The sequence below is a fragment of the Girardinichthys multiradiatus genome, chromosome 9 (genome assembly GCF_021462225.1).
Source record: "Girardinichthys multiradiatus isolate DD_20200921_A chromosome 9, DD_fGirMul_XY1, whole genome shotgun sequence".
Classification (NCBI taxonomy): Eukaryota; Metazoa; Chordata; class Actinopteri; order Cyprinodontiformes; family Goodeidae; genus Girardinichthys; species Girardinichthys multiradiatus.
Genome location: NC_061802.1, coordinates 6,419,759 through 6,444,886, shown reverse-complemented (window position 1 = coordinate 6,444,886; position 25,128 = coordinate 6,419,759). Strand labels below are relative to the sequence as shown.

Here is a 25,128-nt window from a genome sequence, read left to right as displayed (position 1 = left end):
GTGGTTAGTTTAGGTCCTTCAGCATTTATTTCAGCTCATGGAAATTTGGTCTACGGTCTAAATATTTGCCTACTGTACAAAATCATGGTGAAAGTTTTTTAAGTTGCTAACAAGAGCTGCACAATATATTGCATTGCAATTTTCATCTTAATATCAGTATGTCCAATATTGCATTTGTAAATGACTTCTTGAATATATTATTTAGTAGGACATAATTTTTCAGGAGCAGGTGTTTACACTCAGCATTTTTTAATATACTGTATGAGGCTAGTTGGGTGTATTCTAACTGCCCTAAATGCCCACACCTTATGTGTGACTTCAGTGGCTGAAATGCTAAATCTCATTGAGAGGGGTTGCGACAAAATGATGAAGAAAGAAACGTGAAAGGAAAATGTGCATTAAATATAATTGACAATTGCAAAAACCTTTTTTCTGAAATCATGTTTCCCTGGTTGCAGAGATCAAATTTAGCTGTACTCAAGCACCCCTAAAATGGCCCAAAATTTGCAACTATAGATTACTAAAAGGTCTCTCCTTCCATTTTAGAGTAAAGTATTTTTTTCAGACAGTAAAGACAGTATTTTGTAAGCAAGTTAAGCTAAACAAATAATATCTAAACAATAGTGTGAAGCATAATTTTAGCCCTAAGAAAGACGTTTTAACTTTTTGAACCCCTTTGGTCTATGAGATACAACCTCAAGAAGGATCAGGCTTTTACATTATTATAAATTACATTATCAGAAAAACTGACCCAAAGAATTAAAATGTAATCTTATTTTCCATCTAAGTACAATCTGCATTGTTAACCATGTCACTTTGATTTTTGCTGCACTCATCATCTGTGTTTTAAAAAATGCTGTGAGATGCATGCCACTGTGTGTGTGTGTGTGTGAGAGAGTTTCTGCGAGTATCTGTATGTAAATGCTTTCAACTGAATCAATGTAACAGACAACAGCACTTGACTTTGACACACCGGCCCTCACTCACACACACAAGAACAGTTTGGCTGATTGTCTCATAGCTGTTTCTATGTCTTGTCCTTGAGCAACCACAAGAGTTTCAACACAACAGCTCCTCCTTGAATCTCCCTTACTTCTCTTGCTTGCTCTTATTTTTTGGGTATTGAAGCTAAAGTTATCAGTATTAAAGGAGCTGTTGTGTCCTTTACCCAATGTAACTCTTTATTAATGCATCTGAAAATAATATTCAGAAAAAGATATGAGAAGTGGAAGACAAAGTCATAAAATTGTGCATTAGTAAAAGCAGGATCATAATGCTTTCTCACATAAGTGCCGCACTCATTTCCATTCTCAAGACATGACAGGAAAGAAAAATGTTAATACTGCACATCCTATCACATATTATATGGAAAATATGTCTTTTCGGTAATTTAAAATATTATTTTGTATTACAAAAAATGGCTTTTCACCTTACTATGTATTTTGATTTTAAGAAAAACTTTTATGAATAAACCTAGACCTCTATGAAATGTTAATGGGTAAACTAGTCACTGCATTTTGCATTAATTAGAACAATGCCTAGTTTTTCTTCATAGCTGTTTTGCCCTTTGTTAAAATGTCCTTTTGCTAAAAGGAACATGCTGAGTTCCACTGTGCACATGCTTTCTCAGGAAAGAGAAAGGAGAGATTGCTGAAAAGTCAATGACTTAATACAATTTACTGGATGTCCTTAGATATATGTTTTAGCAACTGGAACTAGATGTTCAACTGAATTTGACAGTCTTAAATCGTCAAAATCTGAAAAAAGTCTGAATTCTCTAAATTGCATCAAAACAATGAGAGGAATTTATTATGAAAATATATTTATTGTAAGAAACAGAATATTAACACTTTAGTCACAAAATGATTGTGTTGCATCGCAAAATACTTAATAGTTTTAATGTCAGTAATCACAAGAATATATAGCTCAAATAAGGCAAACAAATCAGATTTTCTTTAGCTGATAAAGATCTAACCTTATCAAACGATCTCTCTCTCTCTTTGGAAAAGTAAACTCACAGTTTACATTTGGACTTCTAGATATCTAACTTAAATAGGGCAAGATTAGAAAACAAAGGCCTTAACAGTATGACAGATTCTAATGTTTAAAAACAGCTTGAGATAAATTGATTAGGCACTTTGTTCTTAGCCTTGGGTTTGTTGTGTCACTTCTCAGCACACCATACTGGATCCCTTGACCTGGGGTTCTGAATAGCCAGCTCAAACTCTCTCAGCGCATGAAGAATCTCTGCACAACATTTGTTAGACCCAGCTTCAAGGTTCTCTCTCCAGGGAGGCACTGTTTATCTTGGCATAGGTGGTGCAGGTTTGAGAATAAAGAATGTTGTGAATAAAAACCACGTGACTGAAGTTTGAACTAACAGATCAAACTTGTTTATTGTCTCGATTGGGCACGGCTCTTGGTAAGTGTTTCTCAGCTGGTCAGAGGTCATTGTCCATCTCTCTGAGTTTGTCCGCCATCGCTTGCATCTCTCTCTTTATCACTATGTTGCACACACCCAACACAGAAGGCAGTGTTTTTGCCATGTCTACATTAGATAGCAGTTTGGAGAAATGGATTTAAAAAATCTTTCAAAGAGATTTCATAACAGAGCTTATAAGAATATCGCAGTCTAGAGCAGTTAATTCCTTCAAAGTCTGAGACCTGAGATCATCACTTTTGACATTTATTTATGTATGAGGTCAGGGTCAGTCTTTGTGTGCTTCTTAATGCTACAGTATGAATACAAAGAAAATTTTGCTTATAATTACAAACTATTTCATTGCACATTTTGGAACTGTATAGGCCTATCAAGGAAGTACAACACAATTGGGAACAATGAAGTACACAACCACACCCAAAGCAGTTTGGCCTTTACGGCCTTTTGAATACTGCCTTAGCTATCACTTCTGATACCTAGTATAGGTACTGTATAAGACAAAAAAGAAGCAGTAATGAAAAATGCTTGCACATACTGTGCCCAAGATGGGATAGATATTGTGAATATATTACAAAATAATAGATTTATCTAAGGGAACTCAAACTATGGTAATATTCAAATGAAAAAAATCATCTCTACATGAAGCGTAACAGTCATTAATTGGAATCTTGGCTGTGAAGGCCCTGCTGTGTGAAGTAGGTTACCTAGTAATTATAAACATACTTTAATTACATACTTTGCATGTTTGTTTGTCACATTTGTCCTTAAGCTTACAGGGCCCGCTTCTAAAGTTCTTCAAGTTCTTCCACACCAAACTCGCTCAGCCATGTCTTTATGTTCCTTGGTGGGCAGTCATGTTGGAACAGATGACATACAACTTTATTTTCTCTGCCACTCCTTGACCAAAGTCCACTACAGCTATTGAATCCCTGTGTCCAAAATATGCATAAATGGTTGGGGCTGAGTTTGTTTTTGTTCCCAAAATTGCAAGCTTAGATATAGGCACTTAGCTCAATGAAGGTGAAGACCACACAATATGCAAAACAGGATTTATCATGGACTCAGACCTGAGTTTCAACAACTACACAAAGTCCATTAGTAAATCAGCCAACAAACACTGTAAAAATCATTAACAGAATAAAGGGTTTCCTGTCAAAAAGACGTCACAACTTGTGTATGTTTTTCTTCTCAGTACTCTAGTTTAGTGTATTGGTGTCATAATAAGTATCTATAAAAATCCATTAGGCGGCTGCAGTTCATCCAAAATGCTGATGCAAAGGTCCTGACCAACACCAGGAAAATGGGTCATATTACATTAGTTCTTGAATCAATGTACTGGCTCCATGTTTGTAAATGGAGGAAATTTAAAATCATGCTATCAGTATAAAAGACGCTGAATGGTCTTGGACAGAAACACATTTTAGAGTTACTGGTCAAGTATGAACCATGTAGTATGAATCATTACCCTTCAGGTCATCAGACACATGTTTAGTAAAGGCTTCCACATAGTCGTAATGGCCTTATATTACATCTTTGTTTTGTTTTTGTTTTTCAAAGCTGCAAGGCAAATTAGCTCTTACTCCTCATCCAATGACACCATGACAGAAAGTGTGGGAAATGTAGAAATTTCTCACCAGAAATGTAGGAAATTGGTACGCTTGACTATGAAACCTCAATCATCCGCAGACAATGTGTGCAGTGTCCATGCCACTTACAGTACGTCCCATTCTGTGGGAGCCTTAAGAGTTCCTAGGACCAGAAATAAGAAAGGGGGACCAATACAAAAAAAACTTGCCTTGCCTACCTCTCTGAAGAACTAAATAAACTAGTTCCTAATGGGGATTCCCATCTAAATATAAAGCAACACAGAATTAAACATAAAGCTCAGAAATTGTCTTTTCATAATTTAGTCTGGTAAATTTTCTTTTTACCAGCAATTTAATGCATTCTCCATTTTTCAGGACGTGTCTGTTTTACCAATGTCTTTGTGGTAATTTTAGACTAAAGACCTTAAAGGTATTGCTTAAAACACCAAAAAGCGTGATCAGTAGTCTCAGGATATATCACAGCTGTAGTGTGTGACATTTTGCGAGATAAATGGCAACACGGGAGTACATGTGTTGAACATGAACAGTGCTTCTTTTTTCTTTTTCCTGCCATCATTCTCCTTCTGTTCCTCAGCAGAAGCACAGAATGTCTTGCTGCTCCAGCAGAGAGGCTTAGCAGCCAACAGAACAAAAGTCTGTGGCTGTAAAAGGCCAGTGTCAATGAAACGGAGTGAGTGTGAAGCTGCAACAAAAGAGAACAGACACCTGGTCACCCTACATTGAGCTGATAAAGTATTACCTGAAAGTAGAACAAAATGTCTGCAGGTGAGGCGCTAAAAACTGAAACTACACGATTAAGATAGATGCACAGAATTTGCAGAAGATCCTGAATGTTACTCAGCATTGTATTCATTCCAGAGGCAGTTAAAAATGCTTCTTCTGTGGCTGTCAACTGTTAAGCTATAATTGAAATATTTATTTATTACCACATTGAACTTTCATGGTTGCTGATGTTGCATGCTAACCGTTTTAAATCCTAAATCAAGAATAATGTATCACTGACACATTTTATGACTTCTTACAATACTAAAAGCTACCAAATTATAACTGATTACAAAAGGTATTTGGGATCTTTTACCAAATAATATAGCTTTTTCTTAAAAACACAATTTCTGTAATTGGTTTGAATTTTAGAAAACATTTAATGAGCATATCTAATATGTTACCAAAAAGGCTAAAAGCTAACTTAAAAAAATGAAAGACATGTATAATAACTGAAGTGTTTAAAATCTGCATCATGGGTTCCAGGACTGCCAAGATTTTCACTGCTAAACATTAATATTCAATACCAAAAGTGATTAAAATTCTAGATGAGGTGCTGTTTCCTCCTCAACCGGTTCAAGGTGAAGCAAAATAACTGATGTGTGCTGTCTTCTCCGTCACATCCTCTCCCCTTTTCTTTGCGGCACACTCCTTAGTTTCAGCACGGCTATCTGTGAGACCATATGCCCACAGCAGGAATCCTGAAGAGGCTGGCAGAAGGCCCACTTACAACCAGCAAATAAATAATGGGCCATTATGTTCAATCATATGCTGAGCTATACAGGTCTAAAGCTCAGAGCTGCAGTATGCAGCCTACAGTGTGGAGAAAACGGGAAAGATTATAATTACAGCATGTGGCATTTTTTATACAGCTGAGCTCTATTGTAGTCTGAATATTGTTTAAACATTTAAACTGCACATTGTTTACATAGGGAAGCCTGTTTCTTCTCTGTCATGCACATTATTACAGTTGTCTGATTAATGTTAGTCTATAATCAGTTTGTTACTTTCATGTTTTTACAACTATTATGAAAATAAATGCAATAATGTTTTGTGTGGTAATTATGTCCTAATTAATTTAATTTCAGTGCTTTCCAAGCCCCCCAAAACCACTGAAACATACCTCCTTTAAAAAAAAAACTGTTTAATTTTCTCTTGATGACTTCCTGGCTGTTTACAGCACAGGAATCGCAACAGTGACCTGACATGATTAGGTCGGTTTACACAAGATCCAGGGTCAAGGAACCAAAGGGGCATTCTATAAATCTCAGCAGATCACTACGTTTAAGATGTTTGTTAATCATCCTTTTCCTAGGACGTGACACAAGCTCTCTGTCACAATCTTCTTTTTGGCTATCTAAATACATGAAATGGTTTAAATACAGCAGAACTATGTTACATCATCTTTAATATGTTAGGATTTTTGTGAGATTCTACTGAACACGGTATTTCTCAGCATAGATATACACCGGAGGAGAAACTGAAGCCCTTTTCAGATCATACTCTTAATCTGCGATCTATGTGTTATTTGTGCCTGATGATTATTTGACAGATCCCAACACCAATGAGGCAATTTTGAGGTTGAGTCACCTCTGTGATGATTCAGCTCGGGAGGTACTATAGTCACAGACCAACAGCAACCATGAGCTGTAATGATGAGATGGGATTGCATAGTTCAATTAATTTTGATTCAGTTCAATTAAATTCCATTTGTCATTTCAAGGCACTGTACAAAAAAAGAAAAATAATCTAATTTACATGCATAAATATAAAGTAAATTCAATCCAGTCATATAGACAGATTCACTGTACATTACAATTCGATCCTAGTTATAAAACAATGCAGTCAAGTTCAGCTTATTATTCCAATTGGTAAAATGTTTTCTATCTGAGAAAACCTCGTCCATTGCATCAAGACAGCAGCAGCAAGGACAGCAAGAAAGGTTTATATTTCTCCAGTGTCCATTAAGTCTGAGAAATACAGTGATCAGCTACATCTAATACAGATAATACCCTATCCAGAATGGCACAAATGATTCAGGTGAATATTGCTTATAATATGATATGCCCCCTTGGTCCCACGATTCCAGTTATATGTTCTGAAAGCACACATAGCCCTCGCTGGATAGACTTAAATGATATGAATGACTTAAAACATCTGCAAAGTGGGAGTCATTCACTTCTACCAATATCCCAGCTTCCTATTACACATCCTGACTGCTTTGAGTGGTGGATCACAGATGTAGAGGTGGTCGGTCAATTTCAACCCACTATTCTGTATCAGTCCTCACCAGAAATGGAAAACTGAGTAGAGTGTAGGACTGCAACTAACATTTTTTTTTCTAAATCGCTTAATCTGTTGAATAATTGTTTTGATTAACCGATTAATAATAGGATAGTAAAAGGTGCTTAATAGGAAACATTTAACAGAATTTAAACAAGGTGAAGCTAAAACTATGTTAAATGAGGAATTCTGGATAGAGGATATTTACAGAAAAAGAAGGCTTTTCATCCTAAAGCATATGACATGTTTTAGAGTCTGTATACTCCAGTTAATCGATAACTAAATTAGTTGACGATTATTTCAATAATCAATTGTTCACAATTAACATGATTTATTGTTTCAGCCCTAGTAGCATGGAGATGGAGAATTGAGATGACTGACTTGACTTACACTTACAGTAAGTCACGTAAATAAAGACTTAAGGCTTGACTTGAATTCGAAGTTCATGAAAAATCTTCTCTCGTAACCAGTGGTGAAAGTAAGCAAATAAGTAAGCCACCACAACTCAAATGTGGGTGTGCATACTCCTGCGAAAGGGGGCTAATATTTACATTCTAATACTTATCATCTGTTATATAACAGAGGGATGAACTACAGGTAGTTTACACACAACATCGTGAGAGACAGTTGCATAGCGTTGGTCACAGAGACCTGGTAACACTCATCCATCCCAAGGACTGTGATGTACTGTGAGAGATTTTAATCATGTAGACTTAAAAGCAGTGCTCCCCAAAATCCACCAAAATGTAAAGTGTGCTACCATAGGAGCTAACATACTGGGCAAGGTCTACAGCAACATCTAGCCGGGTTACAAGGGTGGGCCACTACCACACCTGGGCCAGACTGACCACCTGTCCCTGTTTTTAATTCCTGTTTATACCCCCGCAGGAAAACTGCTCTTACCATCACAAACACTGTTAAAACCTAGTCCGATAATGCCTCGCAACAGCTGCAGGACTGCTTTGACACGACCAACTGGGAGAGTTTTGAAGACGCAAACCTGGAGGTGATCACAGACAGCGTTCTATGTTACATCAAGACCTGCATAGACACTGCTGTTGTAGAAAAACGCACTCGGGTCTACCCCAACAAGAAGCCCTGTTTGACCAGGGAGGTCCAGCAGCCGTTGAAGGAGAGAAACAACGACTTAAGGTCAGGCAATAAGAGTCTCTACAGCACAGCCTGAATCCCCTGATGAGAGGCATCAGAAAGGCCAAGTCAGAGTACAGGAGGAGGATCAAGGACCAGTAACAAGAGCAGGCAAGTGTGGCAGGGGATCCAGCATCTCACCAACTAAAAGACCAAACTCAGTACTGCTGACGGTAACGACTCCCTGGCAGAAGAACCTCTTCTTTGCCCGCTTCGAGGTCTTGCCACCAGAGGCAGCTGCACTACACCCTACAGCCCAGAGCAGTTTCAACCTCACTGTGGAGAAGCATGAGGTGAGGCACACGCTGTGGGCTGTCAAGCTGAGGAAGGCTGCTAGACCCAACTGTGTCTCCGGACGAGTGCAGAGGAACTGCTCTGACCAGCTGGCAAGAGGATGTCTGAAATCCTCCATCATTGTCCACCTGTTCAAGAAACACCAAATTGCCAGCCTTTGTGACTAGGCAGGTGCTACAGATCATTTACAGGTCCTTCTCAAAATATTAGCATATTGTGATAAAGTTCATTATTTTCCATAATGTCATGATGAAAATTTAACATTCATACATTTTAGATTCATTGCACACTAACTGAAATATTTCAGGTCTTTTATTGTCTTAATACGGATGATTGCGGCATACAGCTCATGAAAACCCAAAATTCCTATCTCACAAAATTAGCATATTTCATCCGACCAATAAAAGAAAAGTGTTTTTAATACAAAAAACGTCAACCTTCAAATAATCATGTACAGTTATGCACTCAATACTTGGTCGGGAATCCTTTGGCAGAAATGACTGCTTCAATGCGGCGTGGCATGGAGGCAGTCAGCCTGTGGCACTGCTGAGGTCTTATGGAGTCCCAGGATGCTTCGATAGCAGCCTTTAGCTCATCCAGAGTGTTGGGTCTTGAGTCTCTCAACATTCTCTTCACAATATCCCACAGATTCTCTATGGGGTTCAGGTCAGGAGAGTTGGCAGGCCAATTGAGCACAGTGATACCATGGTCAGTAAACCATTTACCAGTGGTTTTGGCACTGTGAGCAGGTGCCAGGTCGTGCTGAAAAATGAAATCTTCATCTCCATAAAGCTTTTCAGCAGATGGAAGCATGAAGTGCTCCAAAATCTCCTGATAGCTAGCTGCATTGACCCTGGCCTTGATAAAACACAGTGGACCAACACCAGCAGCTGACACGGCAACCCAGACCATCACTGACTGTGGGTACTTGACACTGGACTTCTGGCATTTTGGCATTTCCTTCTCCCCAGTCTTCCTCCAGACTCTGGCACCTTGATTTCCGAATGACATGCAGAATTTGCTTTCATCCGAAAAAAGTACTTTGGACCACTGAGCAACAGTCCAGTGCTGCTTCTCTGTAGCCCAGGTCAGGCGCTTCTGCCGCTGTTTCTGGTTCAAAAGTGGCTTGACCTGGGGAATGCGGCACCTGTAGCCCATTTCCTGCACACGCCTGTGCACGGTGGCTCTGGATGTTTCTACTTCAGACTCAGTCCACTGCTTCCGCAGGTCCCCCAAGGTCTGGAATCGGCCCTTCTCCACAATCTTCCTCAGGGTCCGGTCACCTCTTCTCGTTGTGCAGCGTTTTACTGCCACACTTTTTCCTTCCCACAGACTTCCCACTGAGGTGCCTTGATACAGCACTCTAGGAACAGCCTATTCGTTCAGAAATATCTTTCTGTGTCTTACCCTCTTGCTTGAGGGTGTCAATAGTGGCCTTCTGGACAGCAGTCAGGTCGGCAGTCTTACCCATGATTGGGTTTTTGAGTGATGAACCAGGCTGGGAGTTTTAAAGGCCTCAGGAATCTTTTGCAGGTGTTTAGAGTTAACTCGTTGATTCAGATGATTAGGTTCATAGCTCGTTTAGAGACCCTTTTAATGATATGCTAATTTTGTGAGATAGGAATTTTGGGTTTTCATGAGCTGTATGCCAAAATCATCCGTATTAAGACAATAAAAGACCTGAAATATTTCAGTTAGTGTGCAATTAATCTAAAATATATGAATGTTAAATTTTCATCATTACATTATGGAAAATAATTAACTTTATCACAATATGCTAATATTTTGAGAAGGACCTGTAAAGCAAGGACAAGCAGATTCCTATCCAACAGCAATAGCTAAACTCAATATAGCCAAACTTTAAAAAAAGATGCAATAATAGTGCAATCAGTATGAATGTTTGAACGCTTTTAATTTTTATGTTTTTAACAAACAGCTTTTTTGTTTTACATAAATTATTTTTTTAACCACTGACCAGCTATTTTTCAATTTGGTTTTTCATTGTAACAATGACAATAAAGGATATTCTATTCCATATATATCCATGACATTTGCAAATTGTGAGGCATGCTATTAAAGATTCACAACAAAATAAATAATTTAAAATAATACTATACTAACATCAAAACAAAGAAACATCTGGTATTTCAAAACAAAAGCACTTCCAGTTGCATTCACTAAGTAATATGACATTATTGAAAGTTAAAAAAGCTCTTAACTGTGTTTGTTTGTGTAAAACATTCTCAAAAAACACTACCTGTTAAGTGTTTAATGAAGCAGTTAAGGATATTTGGAAAGAAAAACTACAAAAAACTAGGATTTCAGTTCTTTACCTATAGCAATGCAGTGTTATGAGCAGACTAGATGTGTGCATCCAGTGTTATGCCCATGCATTAGACATACTGGCTTACACTTATTTCTTAAGATCTCTGGTCTTCAAAGAACCCAGACCAAAGCATATAGAACATGTCTAGATCTTTAAATAATTAGTCTACAGAGGACAGTTTAAACTTGAAGATCAAATGCATGAAGGTAATCTCTATATGCATTCGCATGGCAGCATTGCAGCTATTGCTTCAAGTAGCTCAAACATGCAAAGTGCACAAAACAACAAAATCTATTTAAACATTTAGTTTTATTCAAAATGTGGTTATTCGATTCTGATGGGCAAATATTCGAACGTAAATGCAACAAGACAAATATTCAGTTTCTTTAAATCATAGCAGTTTGGAAAAAGGGCAGTGAAAAAAAAAAAAAGATTAATATAGATGGACATTTTACTTTGAAAAGCTGCATTTATTCAACTGAACTGAAATGTCTGAACCACAATGCAAAAAAGGTCTCACTCATAGAAAAAACATAAACTAAAATCTAAAAAGATTCCAGTTTAGGACTGTGTTATTCCAGCTGAGCCTAATAATATATTGATGTTCAAAAATCATTTGTTACCAATTAAAACAGCTAAAACATACTCTTAAATAACTGGTCAATGTATGTTACCCATAAGAATTTGATCAAAGCTATTTCTATTGTATTAGGTTCTGGATACATTTTGTTTATGATTATTCCCAGAACTAAATAAATGGTAAATGGACTCAATTTATAATAACGCTTTTCCAGTCATACCAACCGCTCAAAGCGATTTACACTATAGCCGTATTCACCCAATCACACTCTCACACACACTTGTACACAGATACACAAATCAGGAGGCAACTTGGGGTTAAGTGACTTGCCCAGGGGCACATCAACATGTGGCAGGGGGAAGCTGAAATCAAACCCACAACCTTCTGATTGCAAGATGTACACTCTACCCACAGAACCCACGGTCGCCCCGAAATACAAAAATATTCCTTTGCAGTCAATTTAAAAACAAGATTTCAAAACATTTTTGATAAACGTTTGCCTTCACTATGGGCCTTAAAAACATTTCTATCCCAAGCAATCTTCATGCCTTCATGACCAATTAGCATATAAAAAAAACAAGTAATTTCTTATTTAGTATTTATTTCTTGCTTCCGTTTAAGGTAATTTGCACGTGATTTTATTTCATTTGATTTAATTTTATAAAAATTCCCCTGTAAGACTGTCAAGAAATTTAGTCTGAAACAAATGGTAATTGATGCGAACACCTACCTTGCATGATGAAAAAGAGAATCAATATGGGAGACAGCACAACTCAAGGAGCCTGCCGTTGCCATCTCCCTAACAGTCGAGTATTGATGTGACTCTTTGAGCTGCAAATTAGTTGAAGTGACAGTATAATGGACCCCCAGTGACAGGAAAGGAGGGAATTTAGGTGAAAACAAAGGATCCTTTCATTCCTTTATGCCCACCATCTCTCTCGTCTGTAACAGTATTAATTATACTTTCATGTCACACAAATATAAATTTATTTAAACTGGTTTATAATGCAAGTAAACTAAACTATTTTATGAAGCTCAATCCATCCATGTCCTCCTGCAGCTAAAACCAGTTGATGCTACACAGGGGAAAAGGTTATTGTTGTTATTCTCTATAGTAATGGTGAGATATGTCATATTGTTTAACGGATTTCACGCACATGCAGAAAACAATTCAGGAGACAGAGTTTTACGGTAAAGTGTTTATTTACAGTGTAGTGAAAAGGGCAGGGGAACTGGAACCGGGAAACCAACAGTAAAATAAACAGGATGATAAGCAGGGAATACTCAGGGTCAAAACTCAAGAATAATTCAGCCTTACTGGGTTGGTGGAATGATCCGCCAGAGGGTGAAGCGGAGAGACCAAATAGTTGTTTACCTGTGAGACAGATGATGGTGGAATAATGGTGTGCCAGGATGATAAGATGGTCCAGAAGTTGGTGCACCGGAAGGAGGAGGGTGGACAGGGTTCTTGAAGGGTGATCCAAGAAGCGAATAATTCAGGAGGCTGCCAACCGGTGTGGTCCAATGAAGTAACGAGTGGTTAGAGTCTTTGATCATGGAGCTGGATAGCTTCTTTCCAGAAGTGGTTAATCCAGGCAGAGTTCCACACAAAAAGGCAAGGTCAGGTTCAGGTAATCCTGCAAGGTAACAAATTCAAATTACTCAAAGTTCAAGGCAAGAACAAGACAAGGTAATGTGGCTTGAGCTGTACCACTAAGGGACAACACTCTGGCAGTGAGTAGCTGGCAGCCTCCTCCTAATATACTCCTCAGCAGGTAATCAAGGGAATGATGAACACCTGTCACCTCTCCTCCAGGTTCCACGCCATCTAGGGGCTAAGCACAGTAAAAGCACCAAACAAAGCACAGATCCTGACAAGATATCAATGTTTCTCCAGAATAAAAACAATATTAACATTTTGGAGAGGCCCAGCCAGATTCCTGACTTAAACTTGACGGAGAATCTGTGGAGGGAGCTAAAGATTAGGGCTTCCATTACCAAGATGACCATGTAGGATTGCCCAGGTTTTAAATGTTTCTGTAGTTCAATACACCTGATTCAAATTGATGGAGGATAATGACACTTCTGCAGATTTTGAGCATATTGATTAATTTTAATCAGGTGTCAGGTGTCAGAGCATAGACCTATCAAAACCTTAAAGGGAATCTTCCACGAGGATTACAGCTGGGAAACACTTGACACTATGAGTAAAATGTCTACAACTCTTCCAACTGTAGTAAAATGTTGATTATTAAGAATCACCCAGCAGTCCAAATACTGTCATTTTAATAGTTTATGTTATTGCAAGACCTTGGAGAGTCAATAATATGGCATCAAATATCAAAAAGAAAAACAAAGCGTTCATGTACTAAAAATATCAGAGGTAACGAGAACTAATCTCTTACACAAGAATTCTAAAATGTCAAAATATGCTAATTTTCAGTCAGGTGATTGAATGAGTGACTAGTCAGGCATGAATGTAAAACTGATTGGGACTATCAAATAAATGCCACAAACTCTACAAAATAAAAAGTTATGCTCAGTTCAGTTTGCCCCAGAAATTAGATCAGGTGATTACATAGTTTCCATATAGGATTACCATCTATCCCTTCAAGTACATAATAACCCTGATATTTGAAAGGTACATCTCTGCAAGCTGAGTTCTGTCTGTCTTTAACTTGTCTAATTTTCTTTTTAAATTGTTTATATCATTTGTATATGCACATTGTGGAGCTTGGCTTATTTTAAAGTGTATTATTAATAAAGATGGTATTGTATGGTACAGAGTGAAAGGAATCCCACCATCTCACAGCAATTATCATAAACACTTAAGCTAGGCAACTCAAATTTGATTACCACAAAGTACAAAAATAATGCAGAGCTAAAGAAATAGACACTAACAGGTTTTATGTATGTACCTAATTTGATAGGATCAAAATAATCAGAAATGCTAATACATACATGCACACAATATATACCTTCAACTTTTACTAAGTTTCATATTTGCAGAACCCGTATTAGCTCTTGAACACGAACCTGCAAGCGGACTTTAAATTCTAGAAGTTAAAAATTCTACTTCAGAGCTCAGTCTCAATGTACTTCTGACTAGGAACCCGGAAAATCCAAATAAAATGCAGCATTACAGAACTATATTAACAAAGAAAAGTGCTCACAACACGTTTCATTCTGTCCTGATATGCAAAGATTCTTTGATTTTACAAGTTTACTACTAGCTTTAAACGTCCTTATATGTTTAGAAACAAAAATAAATCAATAACATTTCTGATGAAAACCTCTGGGGATATTTTGTTTGACACCAGCCTTCTTTCTTCTAGAGTCCAAAACATGATGCCTAGACTTCACTTACAAGTATCACTCTCAGATAGGAAAAACAAACTGATTTTTGTTTACATGGTGCATAAAACAAATGGGGTTTTTTTCTCTGTGGCTGACTGCGACAAAGTGGACCAACATGTTGTTCTTCTATATTTGAAAGAGATAACTGATAGTGTGAAAATTAACAGAAAATGTGTGAAGTTTCATAGTTAAGGAACGATTTTCACACTAATGTAACTAATTAATAACATTTCTGTAAACATTAGGCATGTTTTGTTACAATGACTTCCTGGACCACTGAAAGCTGTAAACATGAAGTCTGAAAGCCTCTGGGTATGGAGTGCAAAGCCTAATACTGTACTGACACATAAAAAATTGCCTCTTAATGTCCAATAGGCCATGAAAAATACAGCAACAGATTCTGCGCCCCTCAGCCAAAAGTAAACATTCCCACTGGTTCCAAGTCCTTCACAGAAGAAAAAAAAAGGATATATTCTGAAAGAATCTGGATGTTGTGTCGAGATAAATATTAAAAACAAAAGCTGTCCCAGAGGAAAACGTAGACTCGAAAAAAGCATAAGTGAAAGCCTCAGGCCTGGTCCAAAGGTTCTTCTTCCAAGCCTGTACTTTTTCCCAGTTCAACTGTCTATCTGTCACATTGATAACCTGTCACAAGATGAATATAGAAACAGCATCTTTAATACATGTGCTGACAGAGCATGGTGCAGACTACTGTATGTATGTGTTTTTGGAAGCAGGGCTGTTGAAATGCCACGTGGCATCTCCATATCTTTTTGCAAGGAGAGCATAACTGATGAAGTCAAAAATATAATTATTTGTGTCAATTCCAACATTAACCATAACAGCTACTTCTGTAAAGAAGACAATCTAAAGCCAGATCTCTGATGTTTAACCTTTAGCACATCACAGGATGACACAAGGAGTGCGGGATGTTTGTGTTTACTCTAGGGAAAAGCCCTGAATCAGGTCATTTGAAGGAAAAGAAATTATGTGTGCTGTATGGTCAGAAATCCAGTGTGCAATTCACATTTATCCTCACTGGTATGTTTGCATTAGACCAATTTCTAATTTCTCAAAGAGGCCACCACTAGAATATCTTGCATGAAAAAAAGCTAAATTAAGGCTCCACCCTTTGACACTTAACACTGACACAAATCAGCACTTTAGGTGACAGAGTCTGCTGCTGACTGGACATTTGGGTCAGAAACAGTGACTTTGCCACCTCTCCCAGAGCTTGTTTGTGGGATATGTAGCACTTATACTAAATAATATACGCTGGGTCAGGCTTTGCACTGACTTTCAGAATAAAACGGTCAAATGCAGGATTACAGAAGCACCATTTAGGCTAGGTGAGTAGGTGAAAATCCTGGAAGAACACAAAGGTCAGTGAACGACACAGCATTCTAAAGCTACGTATGTGACGGTGAGCTACTGTAAATCCTGCTTACAGTTTTGTTTTGTTAGCAGAATATTCAAGTATGCTGACTATTTTCTTATATCTCCCCTCCTCATCAATAGCTACAGTGTGCTGAAGTCGACTGTATAAAAATGTTGCATAGAGGTCTATTCGTGAAAAACAAATACAATACAGTCAAAATACTTTCAAATTCTGATGTGAACTGACTTTGAGATTAAAAAAGGAAGGAATCTGGGTTTAATTTAATGCAGTTGTCTAAATAACAATACCACCAGTGATTTGAATAACACTTCCCTACCACCTCTACTTGCATATCACTTTGACACAATGAGTGAAAATAAAAGTCAATCAGAGCAAGAAAATATTTTACTAGAGGTCCAGACTCACCATTCACATTTATACTAAAATTACCAATATTTAAAATCTAAGATTCTCCAGTAAATCAGCAAATTCATTACTAAAATATTTCACAAATTTAGGGGGATCTTAACTCATGGACCGAGGTCAGCTAAAAAGGAACAGACGGGAAAGAAGTTTTGGAAAAACTAGCGGACTCATCAAGCCAAGTCTCTGTCATAAATAAAAAATTCAGCTCCAATGAGCTAAAAAAGTAATTTAAAATAAAAGTCTTAAGGCTTTTGATCTGGTGTTCAGTAGAGCCATTCAAAGCCGGTCATTCCAGGACAAACGGAGTCGTCCCAGCAATAAAGGGTTTCCTGGATTTACTTCTCCATAGTACCACTAGGCAGTGTGGTTAGGCCTGTCGCGATAAGCAATAAATCAATTAATCGCATGAATAAACTTTATCGCATGAAAAATGAAAGGAGCGCGATAATTTTGGTTTGCATTCTTGTTTGTTTTCCTTGGGCCTCCCTCTCTTTCTACTAAAGAGACTGGATGACAAAAGGTTTCACTCCAGTGCATCAGTTTCGACTCCGGCCTCAAGTCTCGTTTAGTGTAGGGAGTAGTGGACCATTGCATCAGGTACGTGCAATGCACATGATCTCGTTAGTACTTTATAGTGTAGCATGTGAGCCCTGTGAGGAGTAGCAAACTATTTGAGATTTGAAAAAACAGAGATACAATTGGTTTCAAAGCCGAACTCAACCAAACCAGTCAATCAGAGGTTGCTAGACTTTTTTGTTGTCGTTTGACTGACAGTGTCAAAATATCGAGTTTTACCCATCACTTTATTTTTTTTATGATAATAATTAAACATTCAAAAGCATTTATTTTCATTAAATGCCAGTCGCAGAACATTTTTCCAACCTCCCTCCTCAACCAGAAAAACTCCTGCTTCCACTGCACCCTGTAGTCCCGCCTAACCTCCTTCCTGCCACGTGCTCGCTCCATAGTTGCCCAGGGCTGATTACTTGTTCGTTCTTCATCTTCCACTGCATCAGTCCCTCTTTTATCAACACCACCATCACCATTTTAAAATGGTCTTTTAAAAGCCATTTGGCTTTTAAAAGACATCTTGGAGACTCAGCTGCCGTGACATTTTTCTGAGTGAAGCCAATGAGGTCATGCATCAAGTGAGAAAACAGCTAATTAATATGCTGACTCAGGGGTGTGAATTGCAACCTGTCAAAATGACAGATGGCCCTCAGATTTTTCTGTCACCTTTTAAAAAAACGGTCAAAAATGGAAAACATTTGGTTAACGTGACCCCTGCCATCAATACAACAAACCTGCATCTGCACCTAAAACATAATCATCAATGCAGATTTCCCAGCTGGGAAAAAAACTACAACCAGGCCGTCTTTGTCTTCCCGACAGTCCACTATCACCTAAAGGTGAACCAGCTCTACACCCTCAACAGGGTCCTGGAAGGTGCATGGGAGTTCGCCTAAAACAGTCTACATGTGCTTTGTGGACTTGGAGAAGGCGTTCGACCGTGTCCTTTGGGGAATTCGGTGGGGGGTACTCCGGGAGTAAGGGCAGGCTCTTTGAAACGGGCGGTTAGGTCCCTGTATGACCGGTGTCAGAGCTTGGTCTGCAATGCTGGCAGTAAGTAGGACTCGTTTCCAGTGAGGGTTGGGTGCTATACCGGTCTGTCATGGTGAAGAGAGAGCTGAGTCAAAAAGCGAAGCTCTCAATTTACCGGTCGATCAACAGAACCATAGATCAGGGTAGGAACTACCCTCATCATGAAAGAAAGAGATCACGGGAACAAGCAGCCGAAATGAATTTCCTCCTCAGGGTGTCTGGGCTCTCTCTTAGAGAGAAGCTGTAAGGGAGAGCCCTTAGTGAGAAGCTCGGTTCTCCGGGAGGGACTCAGACTAGAGCCACTGCTTCTCCACGTCGAGAGGAACCAATTGAGGCGGCTCGGGCATCTGGTTAGGATGCCTCCTGGACGCCTCCCTGGTGAGGTGTTCTGAGCACATCTCAAGATCAAGTTTATTGATCTTGAGAGGATGTAGCTACTTGGCATTATTATGCCATTTTCATTATATTAATTGAAAATTGTCTCCAAAAGACAATATTACTATTTATCACAATAATTTCTTGGACAATTTATCCTCTAGACCTAAGTGACAGGCCTAAGTGTGGCATGCCTGCAGCAGTGATTAATGCTTGCAGTCTGCTTACTCTGATTAAACGTTTATAGTTTGACAGTCCAAAAACCCAGAAGTGTCTGGTGATCATGAATGAATTGAGCAGAACCATCAGAACAACACAAAATGAATAAAATAATAAAACAAGCAGCAAACAGAGAGACCAAGAGGGACGGCATGCCGTACACACAGGCCTTTACTTGGGTTTGGATCAAAAGCCTGATGTTTGCCATCATTACTGGTGTCCCCCAGCTGGTCCAGTGGTTGCCACCATGACAGGCACCTATAACCTATAGACCACAGCTCTTGGAGGCCACATCTGCAATCGAGGCTCTGAACTGTCCCAGAGGTGTGAGCTAAAGATCACTTGGGCAAGTTCCTCCATCAGACGTTCCCAGCTCATCCTCACAATCCCTTTGGGTTTATCAGGCCTGTCCGGGAGCCTCCCATGCCCCTGGATCCAGCTCACTAGCAGGTTGTGATCGATTGACAGCTCTGTCCCTCTCTTTACATGAGTGTCCAAGTCATAATGCCACAGGGCTGATAATATAATTACAAAATTGAGTATCGACTTTTGGCCCAAGGTGGCCAGGTACCAAGTACACTTATGGACCACCTTATGCTTGAACATGGTGTTAACTATGGACATCCCCTGCCTCACACATAAGTACAATAACAAAAAACACCACTCGGGTTCAGATCAGGTAGGCCTTTCTTCTCGACCACACCCCTCCAGGTGACACTGTTGTTACCCACATGTGTATTGAAGTTCTTCAGGAGCACCACTAAATCCCCAGATGGCCCCTTCCAGGACACCATCCAGAGAATCCATGAAGGCCAAGCAATCTGAACTGCTGTTCAATGTATAAGTATAGACAACAGTCAGAACCTTTCCTCTTGCAACTTTCCTCTTGCAACCTCACACTAGTATGAAAATTTGTATCACGTTTATTTAATTATTATTATGGCGGTTTGTTTAACTGTATATCACAATATTTCATGTATTAAAGCATAATTACTTTGCCCCACAAAATTTCACATTATATGAATTATTCAGTATGAAGCTGCAGAATTCAGAGTTGCAGAATGTAAACTACTTTTATTGTGAAAACTGCAACATATTAAAAATAGAAATATTTTGAAATTGAAAAACTGTAGTCCTGCGATAGATTGACGACCTGTCCAGGGTGTAGCCTGTCCCTCGCCAGTAGACTGCTGGAGATAGGCACCAACTCCCCCGTGACCCGCTATGGAATAAGCGGTATAGAAGATGAATGAATGAAAAACTGTATAAATTGACCCAAAATACTCAGTGTAAGTCTGTAAGAGTTGCAAGTGTTGCAGTTTGGCTAAAGTATTTTCAGCTCGGTAAGACATAGCTAAAATCCAGCATTTTAAACATTGCTCTAAACCCATCTCTCTCGACTGACTGTAGTGGGACCATGTCCTTGTATAGGTGGGTGGTTTCTGCGTTCGTAATGTCGTTCCACCGCTTGCTTTTCATATGCAGTGCCTCGACAAAATGCCTGTTCAAGCGATGTCTGACCCTTTGGCTTAACCGTTTCACTGGCACTACTTGTTGACAGTATTGAACCGTATTTACATAATTACGACCGTAATAGCATATATTGTTGATATTACACCACTAGTTTTTTGCAGGAACAGTGGCTTGACAACTTTGCAAAATACAGTCCTTTGGTCTGCGTCAGATTTTTTAAAACCAAAAAATTTGAACTACAGACACAGTTCCTCCCTAACAACACCAGGGTAGCTAGCAAGTTCTACCTTGTAGGCTGTTTGTCACTGCTGTTCCACACAATGCTCTGCGGCTCTTCTCATGGTGAATATTATATAAATTACTGGCTTTTCAAGCATTACATCGGTTTTCTCAGCTATGGCAGTATATGAAAAATTCATTTCGCCGGGGAAATTACAACCAGTATACCAGATGAACCGGTACACTGCCCAGCACTACCTCACACAACAGGTGTTGCTCCTTACCCACCAGTGAGGTGAGATTCCATGTCCCTAATGTCAGATTATGCCACTTGGGTAAATCTCCAAGGAGTCGCCACTTTAACGTGGTAAAAGTTGCCAATTGTGCAGGATAAATTTCACATTAAAGGTGGAAAATGTTTTAAAATGATTTATCATGGTCTCATTCTTACCTCTTAAAATTATACCAGTTTAGCTTTTGCAAGTTAGAACCTTAGACACTAAAAGCAGATGGCCAATATCTTATCACCAGTTTGTTTGAAATGACTAAGAACTGATAAGTACAGTCACTTATATTGTGAAGTGTCTCCACTATTACTTTATGATCCAAAGAGAATTTTACGATACGTAAGAGAATCCTGGGGAGTTGATAGAAATATTAGATAAAACAATGAATATAATGATTTTTCCTTGGCTCAAAAAATAAAACAGACACTTTTTATTATTTTCCCTAAAACAGTGGTAAAACTGTGTTGGCTGCAGCCCAGTACCTACCAATATTTAGGCATTAGCCTCAATTTTAATTTGAGTTAAAAAGCCCATGTAAGGCTTAATTAGCCATAGAGCCACCTTGAGCCTTCATTTAGACTTCATTTTGGCACTTAACAGTTTAATTTTGTAGCCATAAACCTTGTTTGGTACTTGGTTTTCAAAATCAGATTTAATAGGTATTTCACTCTGGGAAAGTCATTTTTTTTGCACTATTCACAAGTTTAATATTAATGTAAGCAAATCAAATTGCTGATAACTAAGCATTAATTTTCCAAAACCTGTTTTATTTTATGTTGCTTTTTAAAAGTCAAATAATACAGACAAATCACAATAAAGAATAATAAAATCAAAAATGCAATTCACTAATTCAATTCAAGTGTACTTTATATATTATATAGATGCTTTATTTTTCAAGAATACATCTTGTATTTCTGATGGTTATGCCTTACAACTAATTAACAGCAAAAAGTTTGTTTCTCAGAAAATAAGACCAAAAACGAATTAAAAACATGTTATGCTCTACACAAACATGCAGAAGACTGTTGACCTGAGTTTAAGCACACTACCTTACCCTCACAATGACAGTAAATCATGAAATACCTTTGGCAAAAAAGAATCCTGTATCGAAACATATTGTTGGCAAGTTGCATGGAAGGAAAACCTGTGGAAGAAAACGGTGCAAACCAACAGGTATAACTACAGATTTAAGAGGATTGTGAAGGAAACACCAAGAGTTTAGGGAAGATTCACAAGAAGTAACCTGCAGCTGTGAGTGAATGCTTCCAGAGCCACCAGACACACACATATCCAGGTCATATATTACACTGCCGCTGTCCTTGTGTTACGTCACTTTTTAGTAATAAGCTATAATCATATAAATGATATCTATATATCAAAAATGTATCACTTCATGTTTAATGGATGTCTAAAAGAGTTTTGATTTGAATTACTGAAATAATTGTGCTTTTAGATTACATTTGAAGTTACTTCTTTATACTACAGGTGCATTGCAGTATCAGCTATGTAAGGCATGAGACATGTAAGGGAGCGATCATTAAAACTAACATCTACCGTGTCAACAGGGAGCTTTTTACACCAACACAGTCCAATAAGTGTATACATCAGCTCATTAGGCACCTACTTACCATGAAAAGGCCACTGTAACCACAAAACAATCCGCTACCCACACTGTGCCTACAGAAATTGTCACGCTTCTCTGGCTAAAACCACCTACCTCCTTTTCTTGCCACACCAACAAAAACCTAAACTCCAGTAAACACACACACACACACACAAACACACACAGGGAGATCCAAATAGCATTCTGTTTAATCAAAATAAAGCTGCCCTTCCACACATTTACGTGTCTCATAATAGGTGAGACTCGGCACAGGGCCCGTCGTTACACGCACCATTAAAACACAGTGGTGGACTAATCTAGAACTACCATAAGCAACAGCAGAGGCATCATCAGCAGCAGGAGGTGACATGGGAGTGGAGGCTGTCATGGTATGCAGCAGGAAGGAGCAGGAGAGGAAGCAAAACACTGCAAAAAGCAAATGTTCATTAGGAAAACTTGAATACTTTAGGAAAAACTGAAAAAGGCCACGTGATCATTCAAGAGAAAGGAAAGGTTGCTGATTTTTGAGCAAGAAGAGATGAATGAACAACAAGGGAGACGTAGATAATACTTGGTAAGGAATAAGTGTGACTCTAGAAGAGGATAAATAGGACTTTAACACTTTGAGTGGAGGAAGAACAAGTAGTTCATGCTTGAGAAGCAGATCGAAGTGAGCCAGTTTTTGATAATATACCTTTTCGATATCTTCTGGGGCGAAGACTAATGATGACACAAAAAAACAGAAGAAAAAAACTGAACGTGTCTGAGGACAAAAAGAGTGAGCATATGAGTAGTGGTGCAAAGAAACGTAAAACAAAAAGTTGCAGCAGGGGCTGTTTGTTGGAGAGGGAACAGCAATAACCTTGCTTGGCAGGAAGCAGCAGCAGCAGCAGAAAACAACAGCGGTAAGAGATGCAGAAGCAGCAGGAGCTACAGAACGTGATGCTCTGAGAATAACAGGAGATTAGAGTTGGAGGGGCACACAACATAAGAAGCAGAATGTGGTGTTTGGAAAGGAGCTTGCAGGAAGATGACGCTTCTGGAAACAGCAGGTGGAGAAAGAGGTGACGTTGGAGAGGAGAAGCAATGGGGGAAGTGGTAGGATGGGGGCCACCAAGCACCTGTGAGCTATAATTATGATTCACTTTGCTGCTCCAGCAGGCTGTTTGATAGCAGAGCTGTGACGGTGCACTCAGGAGAGAGGAAACAAGTGGATGTTTTAAACTGAACAGCAAACATTATCATAAACTATATTCACATCACGCATGGAGATGTGTGGGCAACATGACATGGATCTGACCTGTAAAACAACACAAATGCAGATCTAAAGGTGCAACAGTGTAGAATATTGATAGTAAAATAGAGGAAGTGTTTATACTTGTATTAGAGATGAATAGCCTGTAATGTTAAACATAAAATACTGGATATATAGTGATCAGCGGCCAATAGAACGCAATATTTCTATTAAATAAAACCACCACTGAAAACTTAAGGAGAAAAGTCCAACAATAGCGCATCAATATCACAACATTGTTTCTTTTGAAGCTCAACATGAACTTAAACCAAGTCTATATGAAATCCTTAAACTAGCTTGGTTGGCACCTTTTAAGGCCCCTGCTTTAACCTGAGTTAGTGCATTGATTAACTCCAGGTTTTACCCTGATTCAGTTCTACATTAACAAAAGCCCACCTACCTTCCACTGCGCAAACTAGATTAATCACACACAGAAGCAGCGCAACCCAAGTGGCCGGCACGGCCAAGATCCCTCCACGCCTGTCCGCTACCATCATGCGGCCGACAGAGAATAAAATAGAGAAATCCCAGGGAGACATGCTGTATTCCTTCGGCGAGCAGTCACATCTCAGTCCTCAGTTCGGTGCGCACAGGAACAGACAGCGGAGTCAGCCCAGACTGAGAGGAGATAAACTGCTGTGGGATCTGTCTTCTCCTTCCACTCACTGTGTTTTCTCCGACACCTTTCTGCCCAATCAGCAGAGAGGATGCCGGCTTGAAAACCAATAACCCAGTCTTTCCAACCTGACCCGAGCTGCGTGTCCAATGGTCAGGTTTCCCCCCCACCGCCCCGGGACCTCTGCAGAATCGGCCACACAGCGACACCAAGCGGCGAAAAGAAACATAGCATAATTACATTTTGCAGTTGCTGTTAAACGGTTAAACGAAAAGCGTGCAGTGCCTTGCTCAAGTATACATTCAACAGGTTATATCTGAGGTTTGTACCTGTTGTTGTTTCTTTGGCTCTATGTTAATAATATTGCAGCTTAATATTTATGTTTTTTTTTTAAACTAAATAAATAACCTTTTGCAAAATCTTAGAAAATATCCCTAAATGTGCAGTTTATTTTTGAAGAAATTCATACAACATTGCTGAAAAGGGAAAACCTGTGGAGTGACAATACAATGTTGTTACTCCACCTTCTCATTGTGCTTTTGTACAGGAAACTTCTCGTGAACATCCATTTTTCTCTGCTTTGTTAACATCCTAATTCAGTAAATATTCCCTTCACAGCAAATCTTGGAGGAACATGATGGATTATTTTTTCTGACATTGGGCTTACCTTAAAGGTTTGCAGCCAATTGTTCCATTTGGTGCTAATAATCTTTTTTCTCCCTGGAGGTTTAATTGCTGAACAAAATTGTCTTATTTTCAAAAGAAATGTCGAAATGCTGCCCTGCATCCTGCATATAGTGAACAGAAGCCTTACTAGAAATGTTTTATTTATCTAGTG

The 25,128-nt window shown here is 38.8% G+C and overlaps 1 protein-coding gene across 2 annotated transcripts in view; it reads right to left on the bottom strand.

The window, feature by feature from the left end:
- Positions 1 to 24,402, bottom strand: part of LOC124874008 (ephrin type-B receptor 1-like) — a 168,649-nt gene extending 144,247 nt beyond the window's left edge. Inside the window, exon 1 of one of the 2 annotated variants that reach the window (XM_047375133.1) lies at positions 24,075 to 24,402. In XM_047375133.1, the coding sequence (XP_047231089.1) occupies positions 24,075 to 24,213 (139 nt within the window). In that variant the 5' untranslated portion in view covers positions 24,214 to 24,402. The remainder of the gene's footprint in view (positions 1 to 24,074) is intronic. The other variant, XM_047375132.1, reaches the window with a different exon arrangement.
- Positions 24,403 to 25,128: the final 726 nt, after the last annotated feature.